The sequence below is a fragment of the Syngnathus typhle genome, linkage group LG21, assembly GCF_033458585.1.
Source record: "Syngnathus typhle isolate RoL2023-S1 ecotype Sweden linkage group LG21, RoL_Styp_1.0, whole genome shotgun sequence".
Lineage (NCBI taxonomy): Eukaryota > Metazoa > Chordata > Actinopteri > Syngnathiformes > Syngnathidae > Syngnathus > Syngnathus typhle.
Genome location: NC_083758.1, coordinates 8,586,802 through 8,613,493, shown reverse-complemented (window position 1 = coordinate 8,613,493; position 26,692 = coordinate 8,586,802). Strand labels below are relative to the sequence as shown.

Genomic DNA, 26,692 nt, shown 5'->3' with positions numbered 1-26,692 from the left:
GCCTAAAGGGGAGCCAATTTCCTCGTCTTTTTGGACACCAGCCAGAGCACCAGCCCAGGAGCCGCGTACTAGATGTCCACTCCCCTTTTACGTGCCTGCTCTGCTCACAACACAACACGCCGCTCACTGCTCCCGGAAAGAGGAAGCAAGCAACAATGAACTGGATTTCAAAATAAAGTCGCGTCTCATGTCCGAGGTCAAACACGGCGATGTGAATCGATGTTTACGTTTAGCATCGATGCCAATAAATTGTAGAGCCTTATATGGATTAATCGACGTGTATCGATGAATCGTTACACCCCTACCAAATAACGCCACAAACGGTCGCTCCTTTTTAAAAGCAAAACTATGTGTCTATACTAGGGGTGTAACGATTCATCGATACACATCGATTAATCGATATAAGGCTCTACGAGTGGACAACTAGTACGCGGCTCCTGGGCTGGTGCTCTGGCTGGTGTCCAAAAAGACGAGGAAATTGGCTTCCTTTTAGGCTTCAAGTCATTCTTTGGAAGCACTTTGGATTCCAAAGAAAAGATGACTCAACGGACAAGACACTTGCAGTTTGTAAATCCTGCCATGCGGTGATCAAATATTCAGGGAGCACAAATCTCGATATTTATATTTAAAGAAAAAATCACCACATCAAAGTTCAGTGTTAAAATAAGCACTTGGTGTACTACAATACTCTTGTCATTTCCTAAATAAGGAGTTTGCAGTACCTTGTTGGTTTTGCGTATGAATTGTTATAAATCAGGATATTGTTCTATATTTTCTATTTAAAAAAAAAATATATATATATATGTATCGATCGTCGAGCACTATATCGTGATGTATCGTGAATGAATCACAGCAGGCTTTAAGACAGGGGTCCCCAAACTTTTTCCTGTGAGGGCCACATAACCTTTCCCTTCTCTAATGGGGGGCCGGTGTCAGTTTGTAACAGAAAAAGTGTGACGATCGTAGGGGAGCTTAAAAAAGTTATTGTTTTCCAGAAAGCCACACATAACCAAATAACGGTTATTGAATAACCCTTTCCAGGTTCTTTACAGAAAAAAAGTCAGGAAACAAATAATAACACTATTAATGAAATAAATAATAACTAAATAACCCTCTCTGAGTTCTTCACAGAAAAAACAACTAAAAAAATAACTAAATAACTATCTCTGGGTTCTTCATAGAAAAAAAACCATGGAACATTAACTTTCTGTTGTGCCCTGCACAATCTTAACAGATAAAAGTTCAGCTCAGTTGTCAGAGCAGAACCTCTCTGACACATATGAGCAGTCTCTTAAAGTTCTTGTGTTCCTTCCTTATAATCCTTGTAGGTTCCAGTAGGCTTGTAGACACCGCTGTCTTTTTTGTTAAAGTTCGCTAGTGCGTCATAGTCTGGAGTAAAATTTGTTGTGGCAATTCTTAGGCGAGATCCGAGGTGTTTGTCCGTTTACCTCGATCTGTGACGGGTTGATGTTGACGTTCATGTGGCTGTACGTCGAGCCAAATTGGCCATTCTCTTTTAAACGCTCGGCACTGTGTCCACCTTACTTTTCCTTGGGCGACTCATTTTAATGGAAGGATTCCAGGGGAAGGTTTGTGGGTGGCTTTTGCGCAAAACTGCATCTGAAAGCTCAGCGGGCAAATTACAAGAATGCTGTCGTCACAGCCCACGCTCTAAATTCGGGACTGATACAAATAGAGCGCGAGTGCGCCATGTACATGTACACGTACACGCACTTGTGAGTGTGCACCGAGCTTTCTGACACGGCTTTCGGTAGTAAATGCGCGGGCGAGCGCTTCCCCATCTACTGGGGAAACGCAGTCATTGCAGGCAAAATGAGCAAAAAAAAAAGTTTAATACAATTTGTTCAGGGTTGGCGGGCCGGATTAAACGGTCCCGTGGGCCATATCCGTAGCCGTAGTTTGGTGACCCCTGCTTTAAGATATCGGCAAATATTGTATCGTGCTTCTTTGTATCGATATGATATCGTATCGTGACAAAACCCGCGATTTACACCCCTATTATTTAGTGAGCCGGCCCAGGGCTCGAAGCTTATTTTTTGCCCAAGTTGCCCTCGGGCAAGTTGGAGAAAACTTTACTTGCCCGAAACAAAATTTTACTTGCCCGAATTTTTTTGGAGTGGATTTTTACTTGCCCGACACGGAAACAAGCTCTGCTGGTGCGCAGGCGCAGAAGAGCCAGGGACGGACGGGTGAGGGAGCATGCATTTAATTACGAAGCGCTTTGCCGTTATCAATGTATTGCAGACTTACACGAGAAACTAACCGCTCCCTAGAAAACAAAATGTCGGACCAGAAGCGGCAGAAGTTGCGAGAAATTATGCACAAAATCGTCTTTTTACAGCTTGAAAACATGGTATTATGGCAGGGCAAGTTCGGGCAAGTGAGGAAAAATTCTACTTGCCCGTCTGCCATCGCTACTTGCCCCGGGCAATCGGGCAATCGTTAGTTTTGAGCCCTGCGGCCGGATGGTCGGACGCTTTCTCCATACCGTTTTTTTCCTTGTATAATGCGCAAAATTTAACTAATTTATTGTCCTAAAATCTGGGGTGCGCATTACACATGGGTACAAATTTTTTTATTTATTTATTTATTTTTTAATTATTTTATTTGATTTGATTTTTTTTTAAGAAAGTCATGGTACAACAAAACCAACAACAGGACTGACCGACAAAGTCGTGGAACAAAAAGAGATTACCAAAGACAGGAACAGAAAGCAAACAGACATCATGACAGTAAGACATGCAATGATCCGACGGTGAGCGAGGGGCAGACAGGACTTAAATACAGAACACGTTACATTGATTGAGGTGACACAGGAAGGGAGGGAGGGGCGACGCCAACAGAAACTATGGCAACCTAGACACATAGCAAAACTGGGGACGAGACATGACAAATCTCCCCCGAAATAAAACTCACCTTTCTTCTTGTTTGTTGTCAATGGCGCATCGCATTCAGCCATCCTGCCCAACACACTTAGTAAAATTCATAATTGACGACACATCGTTTGATGCCATGGTGCAATCCTTGATGTTGTGTTATTGTCAAATATTTTAATCTCCATTGCGGACCGGACGTCATACGGAGGCCGCCATTACAGATGCGCCGAACGGATGCGTATAAAGAGCGAGAGTTGTTTTCTTCCTATTAGTTTCAATTCACAGTTTAATTAGCAGTTTCAATCAGCAAATAACAAAATGCGTATTACAGGTCGGTCATATTTGATTTCACAACACTTTGCCTTGTTCCTTTCCTCTCTGCTGTTCACGTCAAACACACTCCATGCGACCGCAATGCTCTCGTATCAGAAGCGGCTTGCTCGATCACCTGCTCGTTTGCCGTCTGTCACAATGTACCCTACACAAATCCGAAACATTTGTTGCGGCTCCGAGTCACGACGAGGGGCAAGTTTTGGTTTCCAAGGGTGTTTTTATTCCTCTTCAACGTCTCTCCCATACAGAGCCGCCTTTTTCACGTCCGCACCCCTTTTTCACATGTCTGCACGGATCGCGGTGGTGCCTTTACGGGCAGTCGGAGAAATCAACGCCAACAAAAAAAATACATCCAGCCTATTTAAGACCATACCAAAGACTATAAAAATGGGACCCATTGCCTCCCTGCGTGTGTGACGATCATTGGGACTTTAAAAAAAAAAAATAAATAAATAAATGAATAAAAAAATTGGGTGCGTATTATACATGGGTACAGGCTTTTTTCCAGCATCAACAAGCCATTTTTAGGGTGCGTATTATACATGGGGGCACATTATACATGGAAAAAAACGGTATATTGTCAGTTGTTTTCTTTGATTGAAGTTTGGGGGAGGCGGGAGGTCCCCTACTTCTTTAGGGAACGTAACGACAAGGAAGCGAAGCAGGTAGCAAAGTCCGTGTCGAGCAGCCTCGAGAACCAGGAAGCAAGTCCTAACAAGGGTGCAAATCAGGCCACCTTCTGCGCTTTGGGTGTGGAATGGTGCTGTGCAAAACAATCAAGGGTCGCCTTTTGCTTTCAGTTTCACAGGGGAAAGATGGCTCTGCATGCCGAGAGCAAGGAGCTGCTGTTAAAAACGCTGGAAGACCTGGGGCAGGAGGACTTCAAGAAGTTCAAGTTTTATATGGATCTGGCTCAGAGCAAAAAAGAAAACGCAGACCGGACTGACATCGCCGAAGTGCTGGTGAACACGTACAGCAAGGACGCTGTGGCGGAGACCATTACGATTCTGGAGAAGATCGGCAACAACGAACTGGCCAAGAAGTTGCGCAGCCACGTGCCGCAAAACAAAGGTAAGGTGAGCGTGGCTTCTGGTTTTCCACAAAGCAGCTCTCCGATGCTGCCCTACCCCTCTTGCCCCCTTCACTTGCCTCCTTGAGTGGAAGTGGCGGCATGGGCGCAGCACGCTTGCGGCCAGGCCTAAAGACGCGTTTGATCTCCTTCAGGTGGCACCCGTGCGCCCTCAGATAGCATCTCCTTAGAGGTCCAGATGGGCGAATTCAAGCGGGAGCTGCAAGAGAACCTGCGGGACATGTACGGCAAGGCTCCCGAGGGCAACACAGAGCGCAGCCGGCAGGAGGCTCTGGAAAGCGTCTACACCAAGCTCCACGTTAGCCGCGGCGTCGCCGGTCACCCCGACAAGCAGCACGAAGTCCTCCAGATGGAGATGCGCAGCCAAGACGAGGAGGAGGAGGAGTCCATCGAGCCGTGCGACATCTTCAAAAGCGAGATGCCCCTTCGCACCATGGTCACCGTGGGCTTCGCGGGCACCGGGAAGACCTTCCTGGTGCGCAAGTTTGTCCTGGACTGGGCCAACGGGACAACCAACACAGACGTGGACTTCATCTTTCCCTTGACCTTCCGTGAGTTGAACTTGGAGGAGAAGGAAAGCTTTTCGCTGGCAGAGCTCATCCGGGACTTCATCTGCGACAGCAAGGAGGGCATCGAGATGATGAAGGACATCTTGGTCAGGCTGCAAGATTCGGGCAAGCGCACCTACCAAAGCAGCAGCATCAAGATTTTGTTTATACTGGACGGCTTGGACGAGTGCCGCCTCAAACTGGACCTGAGCGACGAGCGCAAGAAGCGCCCGGATGTGACCCGAGCGTACCCCGTGGAGGTCCTCCTGGCGCATCTCATCAAGGGGAACCTGCTTCCCTGCGCCCGGCTTTGGATCACCACGCGGCCCCAGGCGGCCCGCGACATCCCGGCGCACCTGGTGGACGGCAGAACCGAGGTGAAAGGCTTCAGCCGCTCCCAGAGGCTGGACTACTTCAGGAAGAAGTTCCCCAATGACGAGGAGGACGTCATCGAGCACATCCAAAAGTCCCGCAGCATTTACACCATGTGCCACATGCCCATCTTCTGCTGGTTCACCGTCACCGTTCTCCGAGATTATCTGCAGCACGGAAAGAAGCTGCCCGAAACCCTGACCGAGATGTACACAGAGTTCCTCCTCTATCACCTGGGCAGGTCCGAGGAGCGAGGCGGCCAGAAGCGCACGGAGTACGTCAAAGCGCTGGCCAAGATGGCTTTTCAGGGTCTCATAAAAAAGCAACAGATCTTCTACGAGAGCGACTTGCGGGAAAGCGGCTTGGATGACCGGCAGGTCGCAAAACACTCGGGAGTCTTCACCGAGATCTTCGGGGAGGTACCCCCGCTCAAGAAATACCAACGCGGCAAGATGTTTCAGTTCATCCACCTGAGCATCCAGGAATATCTGGCCGCTCTCTACGTGATGATGAGCCTGTTCCAGGACAACAAGAACGTGCTGGGAGAGCTCCCGATGCATTGCGAGCAGACGTCGCTCGTCCGGGTCCACGAGGCGGCCATCCGCTTGGCCTCAGAAAGTGAGGGAAACCTGGACTTGTTCCTCCGCTTCTTGGTGGGCCTTTCCTTGCAGTGCAACCAGGAGCTCATGGGCGAGCTGCTGAAGGCTCCCAAGAACTTCAGCCACAGCAACGCAGAAACAGTCGACCTGATCAAGCAACAGATAGATAAGAACACTCCTGAGGAGAACATCAACTTGTTCTACTGCCTGAAAGAGCTGAACGACGAGTCCCTGCTGGAGCAGCTCCGAAAGTACTTCGAAGCATTCGAGTCCAACCCTGAGAACGTACCCCCGGCCATGTGGTCGGCCCTGGTCTTCTTTTTGCTGGCTTCCGACGAAGCCATGAGCTGCTTTAACCTTTGGCATTACGCTCCGTCCGAGAAGGGGCTCCTGATGCTGCTGCCGGTGGTCAAGGCTTCTCGAGAATCAGAGTAAGTGCCGTCGAGCCAGCACGTTGAACCGGCCGCCCACATGTGTCAGCCGGCCGCCCTCTTGTCTTCTCAGGCTCGAGTACTGCAACCTGAGCAAGAAAAGCTGCGAGGCGCTGGCCTCCGTTCTAAGCTCGCCCTGCAGCCTGAGGAGGCTGGATCTCAGCTACAACGACTTGGGTGACGACGGGATGGAGGCGCTCGCCGCCGGACTGGCAAATCCGCAGTGCACCTTGCAAGTCCTCGGGTAAGGCTCCCCTCGAGCGGCAGAAGGCCAGCCGGCCCAAGAACCTTGGGCTTGTGTCAGCCGGCCGCCCTCTTGTCTTCCCAGGCTCCGGGAGTGCAAGCTGAGCAAGAAAAGCTGCGAGGCACTGGCCTCCGTTCTAAGCTCGCCCGGCAGCCTGAGGGAGCTGGATCTCGGCTGCAACGACTTGTACGACGACGGGCTGGAGGCGCTCGCCGCCGGACTGGCAAAGCCGCAGTGCACCTTGCAAGTCCTCACATAAGGCTCTCCTCTACCCCCGTCGAGCGAGCGGCAGAAGGCCAGCCGGCCCAAGAACCTTGGGCTTGTGTCAGCCGGCTGCCTTCTTGTCTTCTCAGGCTTCAGTTCTGCGAGCTGAGCAAGAAAAGCTGCGAGGCGCTGGCCTCCGTTCTAAGCTCGCCCGGCAGCCTGAGGGAGCTGGATCTCGGCTGCAACGACTTGTACGACGACGGGCTGGAGGCGCTCGCCGCCGGACTGGCAAAGCCGCAGTGCACCTTGCAAGTCCTCACGTAAGGCTCTCCTCCACCCCCGTCGAGCGAGCGGCAGAAGGCCAGCCGGCCCAAGAACCTTGGGCTTGTGTCAGCCGGCCGCCCTCTTGTCTTCTCAGGCTCGACCACTGCAAGCTGAGCAAGAAAAGCTGCAAGGCGCTGGCCTCCGTTCTAAGCTCGCCCGGCAGCCTGAGGGAGCTGGATCTCGGCTGCAACGACTTGTACGACGACGGGCTGGAGGCGCTCGCCGCCGGACTGGCAAAGCCGCAGTGCGCCTTGCAAGTCCTCACGTAAGGCTCTCCTCCACCCCCGTCGAGCGAGCGGCAGAAGGCCAGCCGGCCCAAGAACCTTGGGCTTGTGTCAGCCGGCCGCCCTCTTGTCTTCTCAGGCTCTATAGGTGCAAGCTGAGCAAGAAAAGCTGCAAGGCGCTGGCCTCCGTTCTAAGCTCGCCCGGCAGCCTGAGGGAGCTGGATCTCGGCTGCAACGACTTGTACGACGACGGGCTGGAGGCGCTCGCCGCCGGACTGGCAAAGCCGCAGTGCACCTTGCAAGTCCTCACGTAAGGCTCTCCTCTACCCCCGTCGAGCGAGCGGCAGAAGGCCAGCCGGCCCAAGAACCTTGGGCTTGTGTCAGCCGGCCGCCCTCTTGTCTTCTCAGGCTCGACCACTGCAAGCTGAGCAAGAAAAGCTGCGAGGCGCTGGCCAAGGCTCTCCGGTCCAACCCCTCCCACCTCCAAGCGCTGCACCTGTGGGGCAATGACATCGAAGACGAAGAAAGGCAGGTCTTGGCAGAGGTCCAAAAGGATCCTCGCTGCAGTGTGGAGATCAAGTGGTAGGTTCCAAACATCTTCCAGGGCGCTTGCTCGCTCGCTGGTCTGAATGGACCGGCGACACTTGTGCGTTGAAGAAAATGGGTAGCTCCAAAAACAGATGTGCTCACAGCTCATGGACTCAAGCAGCTAAAGTCACACCAGAAAGAAACATTGGAAGCATCTCATTCTAGCTAGTACACACCAAATCAATAATGACCACAGAAGTCGACATTTTGAGACGAGATGTGATGGATTATGTGGTCATGAGAAATGTTTTGAGAATAACTTGATGATCTGATGATATATTTGTATTTGGTGTGCACTTTGAAATAACAAATGCTGCCTTAATGAATGAAGGAAGTGCTCAATGCATGCCAAACGCTTGATTGTATCTATATTAAGTTTTGTCTAGGTTTGATCTTTCACATGATTGAAGAATCTTCTGGACAGACAGAGGGAAATGTCTTGCCGAATAATAAAAAGTAGGGGTGTAAATCGCGGGTTTTGTCATGATACGATATAATATCGATATAAAGAACTACGATACGATATTGGCCGATATCTTAAAGCCTGCTGCGATTCATTCACGATATATCGCGATATAGTGCTCTACGATCGATTTTTTTTTTTTTAATAAAAAATATAGAACAATATCCTGATTTATAACAATTCATACGCAAAATCAACAAGGTACTGCAAACTCTTTATTTAGGAAATGACAAGAGTATTGTAGTATACAAATTCCTTACTTTAACACTGAACTTTGATGTCGTGTTTTTTCTTTAAATGTGCGGCGAGATTTGTGCTCCCTGAATATTTGATCACCGCATGGCAGGATTTACAAACTGCACGTGTCTTGTCCGTTGACTCGTTGAGTCTTCTTTTCTTTGGAATCCAAAGTGCTTCCAAAGAATGACTTGAAGCCTAAAGGGGAGCCAATTTCCTCGTCTTTTTGGACACTAGCCATAGCACCGCCCAGGAGCCGCGTAGTAGTTGTCGACTCCCCTTTCACGTGCAGCAGCGCCGCGCACTGCTCCCTGCTCCCGGAAAGAGGAAGCAAGCAACAATGAACTGGATTTCAAAATAAAGTCGCGTCTAATGTCCGAGGTCAAACACGGCGATATAAATCGATGTTTACCTTTAGCATCGATGCCAATAAATCGTAGAGCATTATATCGATTAATCGATGCGTGTCGATGTATCGTTACACCCCTAATAAAAAGATATGTATGAAAGTATTATTAACCGAGAATGTGCCGAAAGTGCGTGGAATGTGAAAAGAAGACACAACGAGCCATCATTGACAGCGCCCGGTGCGCGTACTGAGCCGTGATGAGGAGAAAGGAAGCGTCACGGAATTGTTACACCGGCAAAAAAATAAATAAATAAATCCCGCTTCTTCTGGACCGGCCGAAGCAACAAAAGAACACGAGAGCGCTCCAGCGGCCTTCCAGTGGCCATTTGTGGCTCGAGTGCAGATGATAACGGAGTGGCGCTTTTAACGTCAACGGGAGATGAGTCACAAAAAAAGAAACATAGCCAAAGCGCTTTGACTCACATGGTGCCGCACTTTGAGTCTCCGGCGGTTACTCCACGTGGAGCCAGCGTCAAATTGGGAAGAAGTACTTTGAGGTGCCTACTGTCCAGACAATGCGGGTGCGAAGCTCCTTGGAAGATCCTTTTGGAGAGACATCACTCTGACATCGGTTGAATACAATCGTTTCCCGATCAGCCGCGTGTCACTGGAGTGCTCCCTTCCCTGGGCCAGCCATCGTCCACCGAGTGTTTTTTGGAGACCAGCGAAGCAGCAAAGACCATTCACCGCATTTTGTGGTCAACAACAGCTGGGGATGTGAAGGAATGGAATGAAGATCTCGAAAATGAATGTGGATCGTTTGTTTCAGGTGACTATAAGAGTAAAAGAAACAATTGATTGCTAATGGCAAAACAAGCTGCAAAGACAGAAAAAAGAAGGAATGTCATAGTATGTATGGGTTTACGACCGATTCTTTATGTTGCACCGTTGCCATTGACAAAAGATTGTGTGAAATCTGTCACGTCTGCTGATTGTGAAATGTGCGAAGATCTGGGGAAAACCAAAATGACTTGAAATTTGAGCGGCGACGATGAGCTGACTGAAATGGATGCCATTCGAGTCCCCAGAGGAGTTCCTGATTAATAAGAATGAATTGAACAAATTGCAGCAGGATGGGAGTCTTCCATTTGCTGGTGGTGTACGATCAACAAAAACGTAGACGGGATAAATGACATCCGTCACAACGTGCGAAAATTGGACACGAGCGGCGCTTGAGGCAGTGCGTGAACAGCTAGCCGCAACTTCCCTAAGGGCCTTCCAGAATGGCATTGCTCTTGATATGTTGTGGTCTGAGAAAGGAGCGGTCTGTGCAATGTTCGGAGAACAATGCTGCACCTTCATCCCCAACGACACCGCCCCTGATGGGAGCCTGACAAAAGCCATTGCAGGCCTGCGATCCCTCAACATGAGGATGAACGAGCACTCTGGTGTGGACACGTCCATGTGGGACAACTGGATGGATGCCTTTGGGAAGTATCAAGCCCTTGTGTCCTCAATTATAAGATCAGTTGCGGTATTTACTGCTAGACTCACCTTGTGTGGATGTTGTTGTATTCCATGTCTCCGTACTCTTTAGTGACAGGGCTGTCTTTTGATCCCTGCCAGCCATATGTATCCTCGACGGACGTCTGGCTCTTCTTCTCCCACCGCCGCCGTCTCCTCTTGGTGTACGCCATCAGGAGCCGAAACGCCAGCGTGTCTTGCAGGTTGTCTGCGTCTGGCCGGCTCAGGTCGTTGAGGTTGGCCGAAGGGTCATGAATTTCAACGCGTTCGTTTGCCATTAGCTCTGCTCCAAAGAAACACAAAACTAGCGTTTATACAGCAGAATGAAATATTGAATATTCCATTAATGACCAAGTTGATCTTAGTTTTGTCGCCCTCTGGTGGCGAGATGATTTAACATTACATTGGCGGTCACAACAGTGCGTCTTGTGACTTCACCGAAAGCACCAAGCAAATCCCATTTGGGTTACCGAAGCTGCCATGTACACCGAGACAAATTACAATTCATAGCTTTGTATAATGGTCGGTTATATACTGAAGATTTTATTTCAATGGGTAAACCTGACAGACATATCACTACTACATTGGAAAGAAACGTTTCCCTTGGAGTCAAAATAATGTAAGTAATTAAGACGTTTAAATGGGAATACGAATGAGATTATAAAAGTAGACGAGCAACATTTCAAATAGAAAATGGCTTTATTCACACAGCAACTGGTTGAAAAACTTTTGACGAATGGCACAACTCGAGACGTCAGCAGTTATTTTCAGTGCAACGAAAATGTTGCTTAAAGAAAGCTAAAGAAATACTTACAGAATAATGAAGGCTTTTTTTTTTAACCGGCCAACAAGTCCAAACAAGTCGCCTTGCTTTTTTCTGCCGCCGCTCACTTCCGTTCAGGCACGTGTGATACGTATTGTGTCATGAAAACGTCATGACGTACGCGACCCCACCGCTTGAACGTCAACGTAAAAAATGCCATTTATATTGATACTAAATTAAAAAAAAAAAAACAGTTTCCTGGAAATTCCCTGCCGTGATTCATGCGGGCAAATTCATCATCCTTCTTTCATTTCCTAAATGAGCGCTGCAAATACTTTTGTCCACTAAAATTAAAAAAGCTCGCATTGATACGCCCGAGCATTTTGCTCACAAGCTACCAGCACCATGATCCTGGGTGATGGACAGAAGATGCACTTCATACAAGAATTTCAGCGTGTAACTTTTATTTAAAATGAAGTAGACTGTCCATATTTGTAGATTCCCGGGACCAGAAAGCAGAAATAAGTATGGATGATTGTGACGATGGAAAAAGAGGAAACATGCATTCCAACAAGAGAAACAGCATCATCTTCCAAATAAAGCACTTCAAGTCATCTTCAGCAGCGATACAAAAATAAGCCCGGATATGAAACACTCCAAACAATCATTTAATAGTTGAAACAATAAGATTCATCTTCACAATAAGAATGATGTTTATGCCAATACTGGAAAAGATTCAATTGTGAGGTCAGAAAATGCCATGCAGAACCAACGCTAGTGAGAATAAATGGAATACAAAGTTTCGATTAAATGCGTGGATTAGAAGAGGCAGGCCCCGCCCGCCCACAAGCAGCCATCGTCGTGTGCATATCAGTCGAGCAAATCCAAATCAAATATCTTTCTTGGAGCAAAGATGCGCCCAAGATAAACAATTGGTCTTTCAACACAAAACTGTACAACAAGCTTTTCATTCACTTCACCCCATCCAAACTATTTTCATTGTCATTCCATCCCAGTCCTGCTTAGAACGAGTCAACTCGTCCGACTTTGCGGTTCAAGTTATCGCCGTACATTCGCCTTGAGATGCACGTGTGGCACTTTTTGTTTTGTTTTTCAATCGATTTCCATCAAATCACTCACTGGGGTTCAATTCACAACTGAGCGGGAAAAACTGCAAAAGGGCCGTCGTCGTTACATGCGAGTCATCTCTACCGTGCCAAAGTTCTTCTCTGATGGATTGATGAGAAAAAAGGCTCGAGTCCGAAAAGGAGAGGACAATCTCCAAGCCAAGCGGCGCCCAAGTACGGTACGGCACTGTACCTCCCTCAGTGCAACACTAAAAACATTCATGTAATGTAAACGATTAGCGGAGAAATGCAGCGACATGCCATCTGTTCATTTTACATGGCTCAGAATTAGTCGGACGGCAGCTGCAAAGTGGATCGGATATGATGGCTTCATCTTAAATATCCTTTTCACAAACTTGGGAGGCAATGTTTGGAGCGGGAGTCAAGTGAAAAATGTTAAAGCGGTCTAAAGACGCAGTTCTGATTGAGCTGTGCCATTTGGACACTTGGCACCCTCAAAGAAGATTTCATTGATATTTGGATATTTGCGAATGTCACTCGTTTGGCATCTCGGCTTCCGCTCCGTTGTTAGTCGTAGCTTTTGGAGCGGCGAAAGAATACTTGTTCCCGTGAGCCACTCAGGCTCGCACGGGTGGAAACACCTCAGCACGTCGGCCGCTCTCCAAAGCGCGCTCGCAATAAATACCTGTCTCGATCAATAAATAATAGAAAATAAATAGCCGGGCGGGCCAGAAAGCGCCCGCTGACGTGGAACCTGCGCCCCAGCGTGAAAAGCGCGTGGGTGTGTGCGTCAGACTGCCGTCTCCAAGTCCTCGTGGGGGGCCGAAGGTGTTTTGTGGCTGCTCAGGTAGGAGGTCAGCTCCAGGTCGCCCGCCGCCTGCTCCACCGGGGTCTTCCCCTGTGAGCCACGGCCAAAATCAGGAGAGCCCGACGACATTGCGTCCGCGGCGCGAGCGCACCTGAAAGTTGGTTTTGTGAAGCGACGCGCCCGCCTCCACCAACAGCCGACACACGGCGTGCTGCTTCTCCCAAGCGGCTTTGTGCAAGGCGGTGTCCCCTCTGCTCACGCACGCACGCAAACGCGCCACAAACCGGGTCAAAACGTGCATTGGCGTCGCACGCGCTCACGACAACCTTCGTACTTTTCTCCGTCGGGCAAGTCGAGAAGCACTTTGGATCCTGAGGAGCAAACGGACGATCCATTTAGACGGCGCCAACCTGTTGCATGCGTGCCGTGCCAGCAGGGGGCGCTGCCATTTGGGCGTACCCTGCTGCAGGATGAAGACCACCAGCTGGGCGTGTCCTTTCCGCGCGGCTTTATGCAGGGCCGAGCAACCGGCGCCGTCTCGCACCAGCAGGCTGACGCCGTGACGCACGCACTCCGACAACTGCGCCAGACACACAAATCAAGCTGGCTCGACTGCTGTCCGTCCGTCCAATCAAGACACAGGAAGGTTCTTTTGTACCGTGGAGAGATCCCCGGCGCTCGCCGCCGTCAACAGCGCTGCAAAAGATACATCGGAGCGGAGCTCATCCACCGAGCGGAGTGCGTGGAACGCAGCGCAAAGCACGCTAGCGCGAGCGGCTACCTTGTTCCTCGGGAGTCAACGGCGCGCTACAAACAGACACGACACGGAGGATTACTCGGGCTGCCGTTTACGACCGCGGCATTACGGCGGAAGGCTCGTTCGCACCCGGCGCTGGGCTCCGCCACCAGGTCGGGCATCCCGGCCGATGACACCCGGCCCCCCGCCGGGCCCTCTCGGTCCAGGATGAACACCTCGTCCTGGCAGATTTCCGTGACAAAGTGAAGGTGTTCCTACGACAGCGACAAAAGGTCTTCGGCGGGCCAAAGCAAACAAAAGGCATCGTCAACTCCCGGCGGAGCTTCCTACCTGGGCCTTGTCGATGCGATAGAAGCGGTCGGCCGATGTGGCTGTGGGGGGGGGGGGACGACCACACTGAAAAATTCACGTCAAACGATGGTGCCGTTTTTTTTTTGAACTCACAATCCAAGAAGCTCCAGCTGGAAGAGAGTCTGCCAGCCGAGGTGGTCCGAGGCATCCCCCGGCTCTCATCCTGCAAAAAATAAACGTCAACTAAAATAAACGTTTCAACCAACAGTGGCGCAAAGCGACTCCCAATTGGTTTCGGTCCAGCCGACCTGGTAATGCACTCTGTGGCCAAGAGAGGGCGCCTGCTGCAAGTCCTGCTGAGTCCAAAGAAGAAGTTTGGGCCAGGTTAGGAAAGGACAATGCACAGTTGAGTGATTTCAAGACGAGGATCTCGCCTCTCGCAGTCTGTCGATGTAGAGTCTGCACGTTTCCAAGTCGCAGTCGCCCCTCACCACCACGATGCCCACCGGAACCGCTGGCAGCCAAACGTCATCATCCCCTTCAACAATTGGTCGGACGGACGGAGCAGCGCCTAACGCGCGCACTTACAGATGTCCCGCAGCCGCTCTTTGTCGTACTGCAAGCGGTCGTACTCGTGCAGGCCGATCCGGTTGACCCGCAGCCGAAGCCGCTCGGGGACGGCGTGAGGGCTGCCGGGGAAAAAACGGACGTGCGCAAAGAGACGCTTGCTCAGGACCCGCCGCCGTAACGTGGAGGCAAGAAGCGAGCTGCTCGAGCGGCACACCGAAAGCGGACGAGAAAGGACAGACGGCGACGTGCTGCTCGCTTGATAAAGGATTTGCATCGCTGCGAGGAGATTTGGCGCTTCAGAGCTTTCGAAGCGCGTGAAGGTTTTTACACACACACAGGCGGCGGCGGCGGCGGCAGAACGTTGACATGACAGCGGCTCAGGTACTTACACAGAGAAGGAGTCGGGGGGAGCAGAGAGGCGGCGCAGATCACCTGCACACACCTTCTGAATACTAGCGCCGCCACGCGCATGCGCACACACAAGAGAAAGAGAGAGAGAGAGAGAGAACGGGGGAGGCGTGGCCAGGGAGCGGAAGGAAAAGACGCAAATGATGCCGCGCCGTCGAGTGCGGTGCGGTGCCGAGGCCAAAGGGAGAGAGGAGGGCGGGCAAAGAGGATGGAGAGGTGGAGAAGAGAGGTCAGTTGAGGAGGCACCCAGCAGCCCACACAAAAAAGTGACACGGTCCAAGAGCACGGGTTAGTCACTTTGCCTTGAGCTGACCACTGCAAAAACTGCCGCCAAAAAAGGAAGAAGCTAAAGGAGCTAAATTCAAAAGTGCTCAAATGAGGAGGAGCCAAATGACATTTGGACGCATGAGCAAAAGATCTCTGCGATGTCGCCATCTAGTGGGCGCTTTTTTGTCATTATCGCCTGCATCCCTTTCATCTGGCTCAGCTGAGTTCTTGCAGTGCCGCCACGCACAGACACACAAAGATGCGGTGCAGAAGTGTTAGTTGCCACGCACGCCGCCGAGACCGTTCGTGTGTGCGTGTGCGCGTGACTCACTCGTTGAGCAGCGGCACCGAGGTGCGTCTCTTGCTCTTCTGGACCATGTTGGCCTGGTTGCGCAGCGAGATGCGCAGCGTGGACGGCGCCAGTCGGCACGGCTCGCCGTCCACCTGCGCCAGGCGAGAAGGGGGGGTCAAAGGTCACATCTGAAAAGCTAGCCGGCCGGCCGGCCGTCAAACTGACCTGCACCGGCACCGTCTTGAAGGTGGTGAGGACCACCTCGCGGCACTGGTGGAGCCTCTCGCCGTGACCGCCCACCTGCAGCGCCGCCTGGGAGCAATGACAATAATTGTTGAAGCGTTTGTTTTCTTTTTTGTCTTTGGCGTTTGGCAAGCCCCGCCTCCTACCAGCGAGGCCACGGTGAAGCCGATGACCTCGATGCAGCCGTCGTCGTGACGCTGCGGCTCAAAGTCGCGGTGGTCGCCGGTGTTCCCCCAGGGCATGGTGCCCGCGCAGTACCTGCGGTAGCAGACCGTGGCGGTTGTTAGCTAGCGCCGTTAGCTAGCGCCGCCGCCAACCCAAACAAACCCACCTGGGAATGTTTAGAAAGACGATGCACTGGAATTTCAAATCTTGGATCTTGGGAGTCAAGTCGGTCCCGTCGCACTGCAAAGGTGTCACACGTCCCGTTGCTTCTCACGCCATCCGATTTGTCGCATTGTCATCGCGGGCCCGGCCCACGTGAAAGCCATCCGGCGAGAGCGTCTTTGCACTCACCACCACTCGGACGTGCTTGGACAAGTCCCTCGAGCTTCTCTGGAGGAAATCGGAGAAGGCGGCCTGCCAGCCACGCACACGCACAGTTGCGTTGAGGCAATTGCAAGCGGATCTTTGAAAGGCAAATTGTGAAAAGTCACACTCACCCCCGCGTAGAACATTTTGTTGCGGAAGCGACTGTTAAACTTTTCGGGGTTGGCCTCTGGAACGCAAAGAAAACATGGTGGCAAGGTTAAGAATGGACGGTGAGAGAAATGGATGCCGCTCACCTCTGGACTCGTGGAACTCCAGCGTGACGTGAGCGTCGAAGCCCAGGCTGAAGTAGTTGTTGAAGACGTCGAGGGGCAGCTGAGCGGGTCAGCGCACGTTAGCGACACGCCGGCGACACGCCCGCCCGCCCGCCGCTTCTCCTTTACCTTCTGCGTGCCGTCTTGGAGCTGCCGCTCGGCGCCGTGGCTCTGCTCCACCTGCAGGTTCCACCTGTCCAGCTGCACCACCGAGCCGTCCTCCACCTGGCCCAGAACCTTGGACACGGGCTCGTCCGTGTAGCCCTGCCAGAAAAAAAATCAAATCAAGCACAGGAAGAAGGCTGCATGGCGGAAACTTCTTGGATTATGGCCTTCTTGGACAAAACTTTTGGGACACACACATTTAGGGATGTTTTTTTGTCATTGTTGTAAATGTAAAGCACACAAAGCAAAAATGGTTTGTTTGCGTTTGGGAGCTGAGTGACGCTTGGGAACTCACCCCGCCCCAGTTGAGCGTCCTGGCGAGGTCGTTTCCTGTTCCCAGAGGAAGGACGGCCACCGGAGGCTGCGGCTTCATCTGTAGCTCGTCCAGCGTGGACAGGATCCAGCCCACCTAGGCAAGCAGGAAATGGATTGTGCTAAGGGGGCGGGGCGAGGCCAAGGAGTCAACGCAAACTGTACCGTGCCGTCTCCACCGCAGGCCAGGATCCTCAAGTTTGGCACTTTGCGATACAAATCCAACCTGAAAGAGCAGAGCGGAGTGGAGAGGGTGGCGCTCTGTCGCTTACGGATAGCGCCGGACACTCACGCCTCCCGAAGGCCGCCCTGCGACAGGTCAAAGACTTGCCGCGGGTTCAGGATCCACATGAACATCTGGAGCAGCTTGGCGCCCTGCGGACAGGAAGCAGATGGGCTGGGATGGACGGCCAGCGACCTTTCTGACCTTCCGCTCGCTAGCCACGCTCATGCCAACCTGGTTGCCTCCGCTCTTGGGGTTGACGAGGACCAGGATGGGCTTCATGAGCGGCGAGGGCAGCGGCTTCAGCATGAACGGCCGCCATTTGGACTCCTGAGGGAGGGCGAGGGAGGGAACGTCAGCGCCACGGGCGGCCGAGAGGGAGGGAGGTCACGTGCAAGTCGCCACCCGTGTCGCTTACATCCGGCCCCTTCTTGCTGGTCCTGCGCTTGAAAGACGTGCGTCTTTTCCTCCTGGCCGAGTTCTTGAGCAAGCTCTGCGCATAGATGGGCTTAGCGGTTAGCGCTAAGCGCCGTTAGCGCTCGGCGGTTGGCGCTTGCCTGCGGTTTCCTGACTCTGATGATCCAGGACGGAGGCACGATGACGGCGGCGTGGGCGCCCAGCGAGCACGGTTCCTCGATCTGGTGCAGCATGAAGCACGTGACCTTGTTGTGGAACTGCCCGGCACACAAATTAGCACCGGGCAGCGGCTCGTTTCAACATTTTCCCACAACATCACATCGCCGAGTTCGTTACATGTTTTGTTTCTAGTCTGACGGCATTTCGCTCAGATGGTGGGCAAGCCCGCTCGCGCGCGACAATTCCAATTTGAGCCCAACTCACAGCCTGCTTGCACCACGAACAGCTGATGGCGATGATTTCTTTACTGTGGAAGAACTTCTGCTGAAAGCTCTGCGGAAGGAAAGGACAAACAAAAGACGAGGACGGAAAGGGATGTCGCTCGCAGAGACCGTTTGACGGGGTGGGCAGGCGGCCATTTTGCCGGCCTGCCTGCGTGGCTCCCACCGACCTTCCCGCACTGCTTGCACTTGCCGTCCTGGCGCCGGCGGTGCACCCAGTGGTGCCTCAGCACATTCTGCCGGCAGAGAGCAGACGGCGCCGCCTTACACCTCCACCTGGCCTGGGCCCCGCTCGGACCTCCCGTCGGGAGACTTACATCTCGCAGGCACCGCGAGCCTCCTTCCCTGAAAGTCGGCTTGCACCTGAAGTTGATCTTGATCACGAGACGGCCAAGGCGTCACGTCAGAGCTTTGGACTTCCTGTGTGCGTGCGTGCGTGTGGACTACCTTCTCCAGCTGCTCGGTGCAGCTGGTGTGGACGACGATCTTGCAGGCGGCGCACTTCCTCCTGGGCGCAGACTTCTTCAAGCACAGACACACAGGTCGGCTGTCAAGACGGGCAGGCAGCAGATGACTTGGGGCGAGCGAGCTCACCGCAGTCTTGAGCAGGCAGGCGTCCTCCCCGAGGTAGCAGAGTTCGCCCGAGCAGCTGGTCTCCATCCACAGGTGGTCGCCGTTGACGGCGTTCTCCTGCCGGGCGGATGAGCGGGCAAGACGGCCATCATTTTCGTGGCGGGCTGGGATTGGCAGAGCGCGCCAGCGGAGAATTTGCTTTCTTCCAAAGTGTATTTCCCCGTCTGTCTGTTTGTCTGTCTATGTATGAAGTGGGCGGGCTTGGGCAGACAGGGCAGGGCATTGGTCTGACCTTTGGATGCCTCAACGACAATTCCGTTGGGAAGGCGTTTGCTCGCTCGCTCACACGGTGAGACCAGACGACGCGAAGGAGAGCGACAAGTGAGTTTGCTTTCTTCTTTTTGACCCGTATAGACACATAGTTTTGCTTTTAAAAAGAGGCGACCGTTTGTGGCGTTATTTAGTGAGCCGGCCGGATGGTCGGACGCTTTCTCCATATATCGTCAGTGGTTTTCTTTGATTGAAGTTTGGGGGAGGGGGGGTCCCCGGGGGTCCCCTACTTCGTTAGGGAACGTAACGACAAGGAAGCGAAGCAGGTATCAAAGTCCGTGTCGAGCAGCCTCGAGAACCAGGAAGCGAGTGCTGGAAAAAGGGTGGAAATCAGGCCACCTTCTGCGCTTTGGGTGTGGAATGGTGTTGTACAAGAAAATCAAGGTTTGCCTTTTGCTTTCAGTTTCACGGGGGAAAGATGGCGCTGGATGCCGAGAGCAAGGAGCTGCTGTTGGAAACGCTGGAAGACCTGGGGGATGACGACTTCAAGAAGTTCAAGTTTTATATGCATCTGGCTAAGAGAAAAAAAGAAAACGCAGACCGGACTGACATCGCCGAAGTGCTGGTGAACAGGTACAGCAAGGACGCTGTGGCGGAGACCAGGAAGATTCTGGAGAAGATCAAAAACTATGACCTGGCCCAGAAGCTGCAAATGAAAGGTAAGGTGAGCGTGGCTTCTGGTGGGGGGGGGGCTTTCCACAAAGCAGCTCTCCGATGCTGCCCTACCCCTCTTGCCCCCTTCACTTGCCTCCTTGAGTGGAAGTGGCGGCATGGGCGCAGCACGCTTGCGGCCAGGCCTAAAGACGCGTTTGATTTCCTTCAGTTGTCACCCGTGCGCCCTCAGATAGCATCTCCTTAGAGGTCCAGAAGGCCGAATTCAAGCGGGAGCTGCAAGAGAACCTGCGGGCCATGTATTGGAAGGCTCCCGAGGGCAACGCAGAGCCCAGCCAGCAGGAGGCTCTGGAGAGCGTCTACACCAAGCTCCACATTAGCCGCGGCGTCGCCGGTCTCCCCGACAAGCAGCACAAGATCCTTCAGATGGAGATGCGCGGTGAAGACGAGGAGGAGGAGTCCATCGAGCCGTGCGACATCTTCAAAAGCGAGAAGCCCCTTCGCACCATGGTCACCGTGGGCTTCGCGGGCATCGGGAAGACCTTCCTGGTGCGCAAGTTTGTCCTGGACTGGGCCAACGGGACAACCAACGCAGACGTGGACTTCATCTTTCCCTTGCCCTTCCGCGAGTTGAACTTGGAGGAGGGGAAAAGCTTTTCGCTGGCAGAGCTCATCCAGCACTTCATCTGCGACAGCAAGGCGGCCATCGAGATGCTGCAAGACATCTTGGGCAGGCTGCAAGATTTGGGCAAGCGCACCTACCAAAGCAGCAGCGTCAAGATTTTGTTTGTACTGGACGGCTTGGACGAGTGCCGCCTCAAACTGGACCTGAGCGACGAGCGCAAGGAGCGCCTGGATGTGACCCGAGCGTACCCCGTGGAGGTCCTCCTGGCGCATCTCATCAAGGGGAACCTGCTTCCCTGCGCCCGGCTTTGGATCACCACGCGGCCCCAGGCGGTCCGCGACATCCCAGCGCGCCTGGTGGACGGCAGAACCGAGGTGAAAGGCTTCAGCCGCTCCCAGAGGCTGGACTACTTCAGGAAGAGGTTCCCCAATGATGAGGAGGACGTCATCGAGTACATCGAAAAGTCCGGCAGCATTTTCACCATTTGCCACGTGCCCATCTTCTGCTGCCTCACCGCCACCGTTCTCCGAGATTATCTGCAGCACGGAAAGAAGCTGCCCGAAACCCTGACCGAGATGTACACAGAGTTCCTCCTCTATCACCTGGGCAGGTCCGAGGAGCGAGGCGGCCAGAAGAGCACAGAGTTTGTCAAAGCGCTGGCCAAGATGGCTTTTCAGGGTCTCATGGAAAAGCAACAGATCTTCTACGAGAGCGACTTGCGGGAAAGCGGCTTGGATGACCTGCAGGTCGCAAAACACTCGGGAGTCTTCACCCAGGTCTTCGAGGAGGTACTCCCGCTCAAGAAATACCAAGGCGGCAAGATGTTTCAGTTCATCCACCTGAGCATCCAGGAATATCTGGCCGCTCTCTACGTGATGATGAGCCTGTTCCAGGACAACAAGAACGTGCTGGGAGAGCCCCCGATGCATTGCGAGCAGACGTCGCTCGTCCGGGTCCACCAGGCGGCCATCCGCAAAGCCTCAGAAAGTGAGGGAAACCTGGACTTGTTCCTCCGCTTCTTGGTGGGCCTTTCCTTGCAGTGCAACCAGGAGCTCATGGGCGAGCTGCTGAAGGCTCCCAAGAACTTCAGCCACAGCAACGCAGAAACAGTCGACCTGATCAAGCAACAGATAGATAAGAACACTCCTGAGGAGAACATCAACTTGTTCTACTGTCTGAAAGAGCTGAAGGACGAGTCCCTGCTGGAGCAGATCCAAAAGTACTTCAAAGCATTCCTGTCCAACCCTGAGAACGTACCTCGGGCCATGTGGTCGGCCCTGGTCTTCTTCTTGCAGGCTTCTGACAAAGCCATGAGCTGCTTCAAACTCCAGAAATACGCTCCGTCCGAGAAGGGGCTCCTGATGCTGCTGCCGGTGGTCAAGGCTTCTCGAAAATCAGAGTAGGTGCCGTCGAGCCAGCATGTTGAACCGGCCGCCCACGTGTCAGCCGGCCGCCCTCTTGTCTTCTCAGGCTCTGGGAGTGCAACCTGAGCAAGAAAAGCTGCGAGGCGCTGGCCTTGGTTCTAAGCTCACCCTGCAGCCTGAGGGCGCTGGACCTCAGCTGGAACAACTTGGGTGACGACGGGCTGGAGGCGCTCGCTGCCGGACTGGCAAAGCCCCAGTGCGCCTTGCAAGTTCTCGAGTAAGGCTCCCCTTGAGCGAGCGGCAGAAGGCCAGCCGGCCCAAGAACCTTGGGCTTGTGTCAGCCAGCCCCCTTGTTGTCTTCTCAGGCTCCAGGGGTGTCTGCTGAGAAAGAAAAGCTGCGAGGCGCTGGCCTTGGTTCTAAGCTCACCCTGCAGCCTGAGGGCGCTGGACCTCAGCTGGAACAACTTGGGTGACGACGGGCTGGAGGCGCTCGCCGCCGGACTGGCAAAGCCGCAGTGCACCTTGCAAGTTCTCGAGTAAGGCTCTCCTCCACCCCCGTCGAGCGAGCGGCAGAAGGCCAGCCGGCCCAAGAACCTTGGGCTTGTGTCAGCCGGCCGCCCTCTTGTCTTCTCAGGCTTGTGTGGTGCAAGCTGAGCAAGAAAAGCTGCGAGGCGCTGGCCAAGGCTCTCCGGTCCAACCCCTCCCACCTCCAAGAGCTGGACCTTTCGGGCAATGACATCGGAGCGGAAGACAGCTGGGTCTTGGCAGAGGTCCAAAAGGATCCTCGCTGCAGTGTGAAGATCATGTGGTAGGTTCCAAACATCTTCCAGGGCGCTCGCTCGCTCGCTCGCTGGTCTGAATGGACCGGCGACACTTGTGCGTTGAAGAAAATGGGTAGCTCCAAAAACAGATGTGCTCACAGCTCATGGACTCAAGCAGCTAAAGTCACACCAGAAAGAAACATTAGAAGCATCTCATTCTAGCTAGTACACACCAAATCAATAACGACCACAGAAGGAGACATTTTTAGACCGATGCTTTGGGGATGCTTTGAGAATAATTGTCAATTTCTGTCTATGTGAAGCCCTTTGAGACTGCTTGTGATTTAGGGCTATACAAATAAACTTGACTTGACTTGACTAGACGAGATGTGATGGACTGACTATGTGGTCATGAGAAATGTTTTGAGAATAACTTGATGATATATTTCTATTTGGTGTGCACTTTGAAATAACAAATGTTGCCTTCATGAAGGAAGTGCTCAATGCATGCCAAACGCTTGATTGTATCTATCTCAACTTTTGTCTAGGTTTCCTCAAGATGATTGAACAATCTTCTGGACAGACAGAGGGAAATGTCTTGCCAAATAATAAAAAGATATGTATGAAAGTATTATTAACCGAGAATGTGCCGAAAGTGCGTGGAATGTGAAAAGAAGACACAACGAGCCATCATTGACATCGCCCGGTGTGCGTACTGAGTGGTGATGAGGAGAAAGGAAGCGTCACGGGATTGTTACACCGGCAAAAAATAAATAAATATTTTCGCTTCTCTTGGAGCGGCCGAAGCGACAAAAGAACACGAGAGCGCTCCAGCGGCCTTCCAGTGGCCATTTGTGGCTCGAGGGCAGATGATAACGGAGTGGCGCTTTTAACGTCAACGGGAGATGAGTCACAAAAGAAGAAACATAGCCAAAGCGCTTTGACTCATTTTGTAATGCAGAGGCCACATGGCGGCCACCAGCGGTTACTCAACGTCAAATCGGGAAGAAGTACTTTGAGGTACCTACCGTCCAGTCCATGCGGGTGCGAGGCTCCTTGCCGGGGCCGCTGGAGGCGGGGCTAGCTGCAGCGGCCCCAGGTGTTGCAGGCCCGACCGTGAGATGGCTTTCCTGCATCGGGGGGAGCACAAAAGAAATTTTTTGTTTTAAAGCGCACACGCACGTGCAAAGGAATTAAGGAGGAGCCGCCACGATGGGCTTTCCGGATGTTCTGATTCGGCCGTCGGAATTTTATTTCTTTATTCATTTTTTGGTTTCGAACATTAATGAAATACAAGAAAAAAAGTAAAAATACAAAAAAATGATAACTCCATCGTACAATAGAACATAAAAAGAACAAAAAAAAGAAGGATTGCATTATAATTTTCCCTTTATCGTAAAATCCTATTTGTTCAAAAGGGAGTAGAAGGACGCCTTAGCTTATCTGACTCTACCCCATGTAAGTCCATATTTCTGTTTGATTCTGTCAAAAATTTGACCATAGTCAAATATATTAAAAAAAAAAAAAATACATATATACGTACATATCCAAGGGGGGGGGGGGCAACACTGAGGGCGCTTCAACGTTGCAGTAGGCCAGTGCTTCTCAATTATTTTCTGTTACGCCCCCCCCTAGCAAGAAGAAAACTATTCGCGCCCCCCCTCCCCACCGTGACTATCCTAACTTGTCTTGTAAGTCGTAAAATGTTGCACTGTCGCAAACGTGACAGAAGTAACAATGAGAGCGCCACTGCCCCCTGCTGTAGTAAACGCGCAATTACACTTTATTCTAGTACTGCCAAAAAAAAAGCCTGTTCCCCAGGGTCACACGCGCCCCCCCAGGAATAGCACCGCGCCCCCCAAGGGGGGCGCGCCCCACTATTTGAGAAGCACTGCAGTAGGCTGTGATATTGCGTCAATATTATATCCTTCATTACTTTATATTTACATTTATAAAGTCCCGGCCGGAGGGGGCAATGTAGTGACATTTTGGATTCTATGCGTCTCTGTATAGATGGATCTTGATTGTCACCTTAGATGGCGACCTAGCAGCAGTGAGAAGACCCAAAGCTATGTCTGCGGTACAGAGAAGCTCTAGTTTCAGGAATGTGGAGGTACTTAGAATATGGAAGGGCCATTCGTCCGTGACCAGGAAGATCCTTTTGGAGAGACATCACCCTGACATCGGTTGAATACAATCGTTTCCCAATCAGCCGCGTGTCACTGGAGTGCTCCCTTCCCTGGGCCAGCCATCGTCCACCGAGTGTTTTTTGGAGACCAGCGAAGCAGCAAAGACCATTCACCGCATTTTGTGGTCAACAACAGCTGTGGATGTGAAGGAATGGAATGAATATCTCGAAAATGAATGAGGATCGTTTGTTTCAGGTGACTATAAGAGTAACTGGGAAAAGAAACAATTGATTGCTAATGGCAAAACAAGCTGCAAAGACAGAAAAAAGAAGGAATGTCATAGTATGTATGGGTTTACGACCGATTCTTTATGTTGCACCGTTGCCATTGACAAAAGATTGTGTGAAATCTGTCACGTCTGCTGATTGTGAAATGTGCGAAGATCTGGGGAAAACCAAAATGTCTTGAAATTTGAAAGGCGACGATGATCTGACTGAAATGGATGCCATTCGAGTCCCCAGAGGAGTTCCTGATTAATAAGAATGAATTGAGCAAATTGCAGCAGGATGGGAGTCTTCCATTTGCTGGTGGTGGACAATCAACAAAAACGTAAACGGGATAAATGACATCCGTCACAACGTGCGAAAATTGGACACGAGCGGCGCTTGAGGCAGTGCGTGAACAGCTAGCCGCAACTTCCCTAATGGCCTTCCAGAATCGCATTGCTCTCGATATGTTGTGGTCTGAGAAAGGAGCGGTCTGTGCAATGTTCGGAGAACAATGCTGCACCTTCATCCCCAACGACACCGCCCCTGATGGGAGCCTGACGAAAGCCATTGCAGGCCTGCGATCCCTCAGGGCTGTCTTTTGATCCCTGCCAGCCATATGTATCCTCGACGGACGTCCGGCTCTTCTTCTCCCACCGCCGCGTCTCCTCTTGGTGTACGCCATCAGGAGCCGAAACGCCAGCGTGTCTTGCAGGTTGTCTGCGTCTGGCCGGCTGAGGTCGTTGAGGTTGCCCAAAGGGTCATGAATTTCAACGCGTCCGTTTGCCATTAGCTCTGCTCCAAAGAAACACAAAACTAGCGTTTGTACAGCAGGATGAAATATTGAATATTCCATTCATGACCAAGTTGATCTTACAGTTTTGTCGCCCTCTGGTGGCGAGATGATTTAACATTAATTGGAGGTCACAAAAGTGCGTCTTGTGACTTCACCGAAAGCACCAAGCAAATCAAATTTGGGTTACCGAAGACTTTTTATTTCATTGATTTTCATGTTGTATCATTTGTGCCCTCTCTGCATCCATTTCAACCTGGTGATCCTGAAAGGGGGATCCTTCCATCTGTGGTCCCTTCTCAAGGTTTCTCATTTTCCCCCGGTAGGGGTGTTTAAGTTTTTCCTTGCCCTTTTGGGAGCTTAAGATCAGGGGATGCTTTGAGAATAATTGTCAATTTCTGTCTATGTGAAGCCCTTTGAGACTGCTTGTGATTTAGGGCTATACAAATAAACTTGGCTTGATTTGGCCATGTACACCGAGACAAATTACAATTCATTGCTTTGTATAATGGTCGGTTATATACTGAAGATTTTATTTCAATGGGTAAACCTGACAGACATAACACTACTACATTGGAAAGAAACATTTGCCTATGAGACAAAATAATGTAAGTAATTAAGACGTTTAAATGGGAGTCCGAATGAGATTATAAAAGTAGACGAGCAACATTTCAAATAGAAAATGGCTTTATTCACACAGCAACTGGTTGAAAAACTTTTGACGAATGGCACAACTCGAGACGTCAGCAGTTATTTTCAGTGCAACGAAAACGTTGCTTAAAGAAAGCTAAAGAAATACTTACAGAATAATGAAGGCTTTTTTTTTTAACCGGCCAACAAGTCCAAACAAGTCGCCTCGCTTTTTTCTGCCGCCGCTCACTTCCGCGTTCAGGCCAGTGTAATACGTATTGCGTCATGAAAACGTCATGACGTACGTGACCCTGCCGCTTGAACGTCAACGTAAA

The 26,692-nt window shown here is 51.7% G+C and overlaps 4 protein-coding genes across 11 annotated transcripts in view; 2 read left to right on the top strand and 2 right to left on the bottom strand.

Annotated features, from left to right (window-relative positions):
* Positions 1 to 26,686, bottom strand: part of LOC133145322 (diacylglycerol kinase iota-like) — a 77,359-nt gene extending 50,673 nt beyond the window's left edge. The window contains exons 1-3 of one of the 4 annotated variants that reach the window (XM_061268696.1): positions 26,531 to 26,686; positions 25,574 to 25,729; positions 10,458 to 10,553 (exon numbers count right to left, since the gene is read on the bottom strand). In XM_061268696.1, coding sequence (XP_061124680.1) covers positions 10,458 to 10,483 — 26 coding nt within the window. In that variant the 5' untranslated portion in view covers positions 10,484 to 10,553; positions 25,574 to 25,729; positions 26,531 to 26,686. Of the gene's footprint in view, positions 1 to 10,457; positions 10,714 to 11,241; positions 11,300 to 25,573; positions 25,733 to 26,530 lie in introns of those variants that run through there. The other 3 variants (XM_061268697.1, XM_061268695.1, XM_061268703.1) reach the window with 3 other exon arrangements.
* LOC133145317 (NACHT, LRR and PYD domains-containing protein 12-like) overlaps positions 1 to 26,692 on the top strand; it is a 128,774-nt gene that overhangs the window by 58,664 nt on the left and 43,418 nt on the right. The window contains exons 12-15 of the mRNA XM_061268671.1: positions 7,137 to 7,307; positions 7,406 to 7,576; positions 21,885 to 22,055; positions 22,144 to 22,314. Of these exons, the coding sequence (XP_061124655.1) occupies positions 7,137 to 7,307; positions 7,406 to 7,576; positions 21,885 to 22,055; positions 22,144 to 22,314 (684 nt within the window). The remainder of the gene's footprint in view (positions 1 to 7,136; positions 7,308 to 7,405; positions 7,577 to 21,884; positions 22,056 to 22,143; positions 22,315 to 26,692) is intronic.
* LOC133145332 (NACHT, LRR and PYD domains-containing protein 3-like) overlaps positions 1 to 26,692 on the top strand; it is a 55,849-nt gene that overhangs the window by 962 nt on the left and 28,195 nt on the right. The window contains exons 2-3 of one of the 2 annotated variants that reach the window (XM_061268734.1): positions 4,031 to 4,301; positions 20,001 to 21,862. In XM_061268734.1, the coding sequence (XP_061124718.1) occupies positions 4,031 to 4,301; positions 20,001 to 21,817 (2,088 nt within the window). In that variant the 3' untranslated portion in view covers positions 21,818 to 21,862. Of the gene's footprint in view, positions 1 to 4,030; positions 4,302 to 19,580; positions 19,837 to 20,000; positions 21,863 to 26,692 lie in introns of those variants that run through there. The other variant, XM_061268735.1, reaches the window with a different exon arrangement.
* Positions 11,638 to 24,796, bottom strand: LOC133145328 (diacylglycerol kinase iota-like). Of its 4 annotated transcripts, none has more exons than XM_061268725.1 (34): positions 24,657 to 24,796; positions 23,568 to 23,669; positions 18,869 to 18,964; positions 18,722 to 18,796; positions 18,592 to 18,648; positions 18,445 to 18,510; positions 18,171 to 18,326; positions 17,975 to 18,091; positions 17,836 to 17,910; positions 17,652 to 17,747; positions 17,487 to 17,569; positions 17,360 to 17,420; positions 17,178 to 17,291; positions 16,847 to 16,981; positions 16,700 to 16,778; positions 16,577 to 16,632; positions 16,431 to 16,493; positions 16,246 to 16,319; positions 16,061 to 16,172; positions 15,897 to 15,983; positions 15,711 to 15,823; positions 15,094 to 15,156; positions 14,723 to 14,823; positions 14,569 to 14,648; positions 14,443 to 14,487; positions 14,288 to 14,357; positions 14,174 to 14,214; positions 13,973 to 14,097; positions 13,868 to 13,893; positions 13,745 to 13,782; positions 13,546 to 13,666; positions 13,421 to 13,457; positions 13,238 to 13,337; positions 11,638 to 13,176 (listed from the first exon to the last, which is right to left on the bottom strand). In XM_061268725.1, the coding sequence occupies exons 2-34, from the start codon at positions 23,577 to 23,579 to the stop codon at positions 13,069 to 13,071; spliced, it is 2,682 nt and encodes an 893-aa protein (XP_061124709.1). In that variant the 5' UTR covers positions 23,580 to 23,669; positions 24,657 to 24,796; the 3' UTR covers positions 11,638 to 13,068. The 4 variants fall into 4 exon arrangements, with proteins under 4 accessions (XP_061124709.1, XP_061124710.1, XP_061124712.1 ...); XM_061268726.1 differs by having other exon boundaries at positions 18,722 to 18,793; XM_061268728.1 differs by lacking the exons at positions 15,094 to 15,156; positions 24,657 to 24,796 and having other exon boundaries at positions 18,258 to 18,326; positions 23,568 to 23,594.

Bases quoted from the DNA above. Each gene is read 5' to 3' on its own strand.
- LOC133145328 (XM_061268725.1), bottom strand. The intron at 16,320-16,430 runs GTGAGTGCAAAG...ACACCTTTGCAG, and splicing joins CCAAGCACGTCCGAGTGGTG to TGCGACGGGACCGACTTGAC. The intron at 13,894-13,972 runs GTGCGAACGAGC...GTCTGTTTGTAG, and splicing joins GTGGCGGAGCCCAGCGCCGG to CGCGCCGTTGACTCCCGAGG.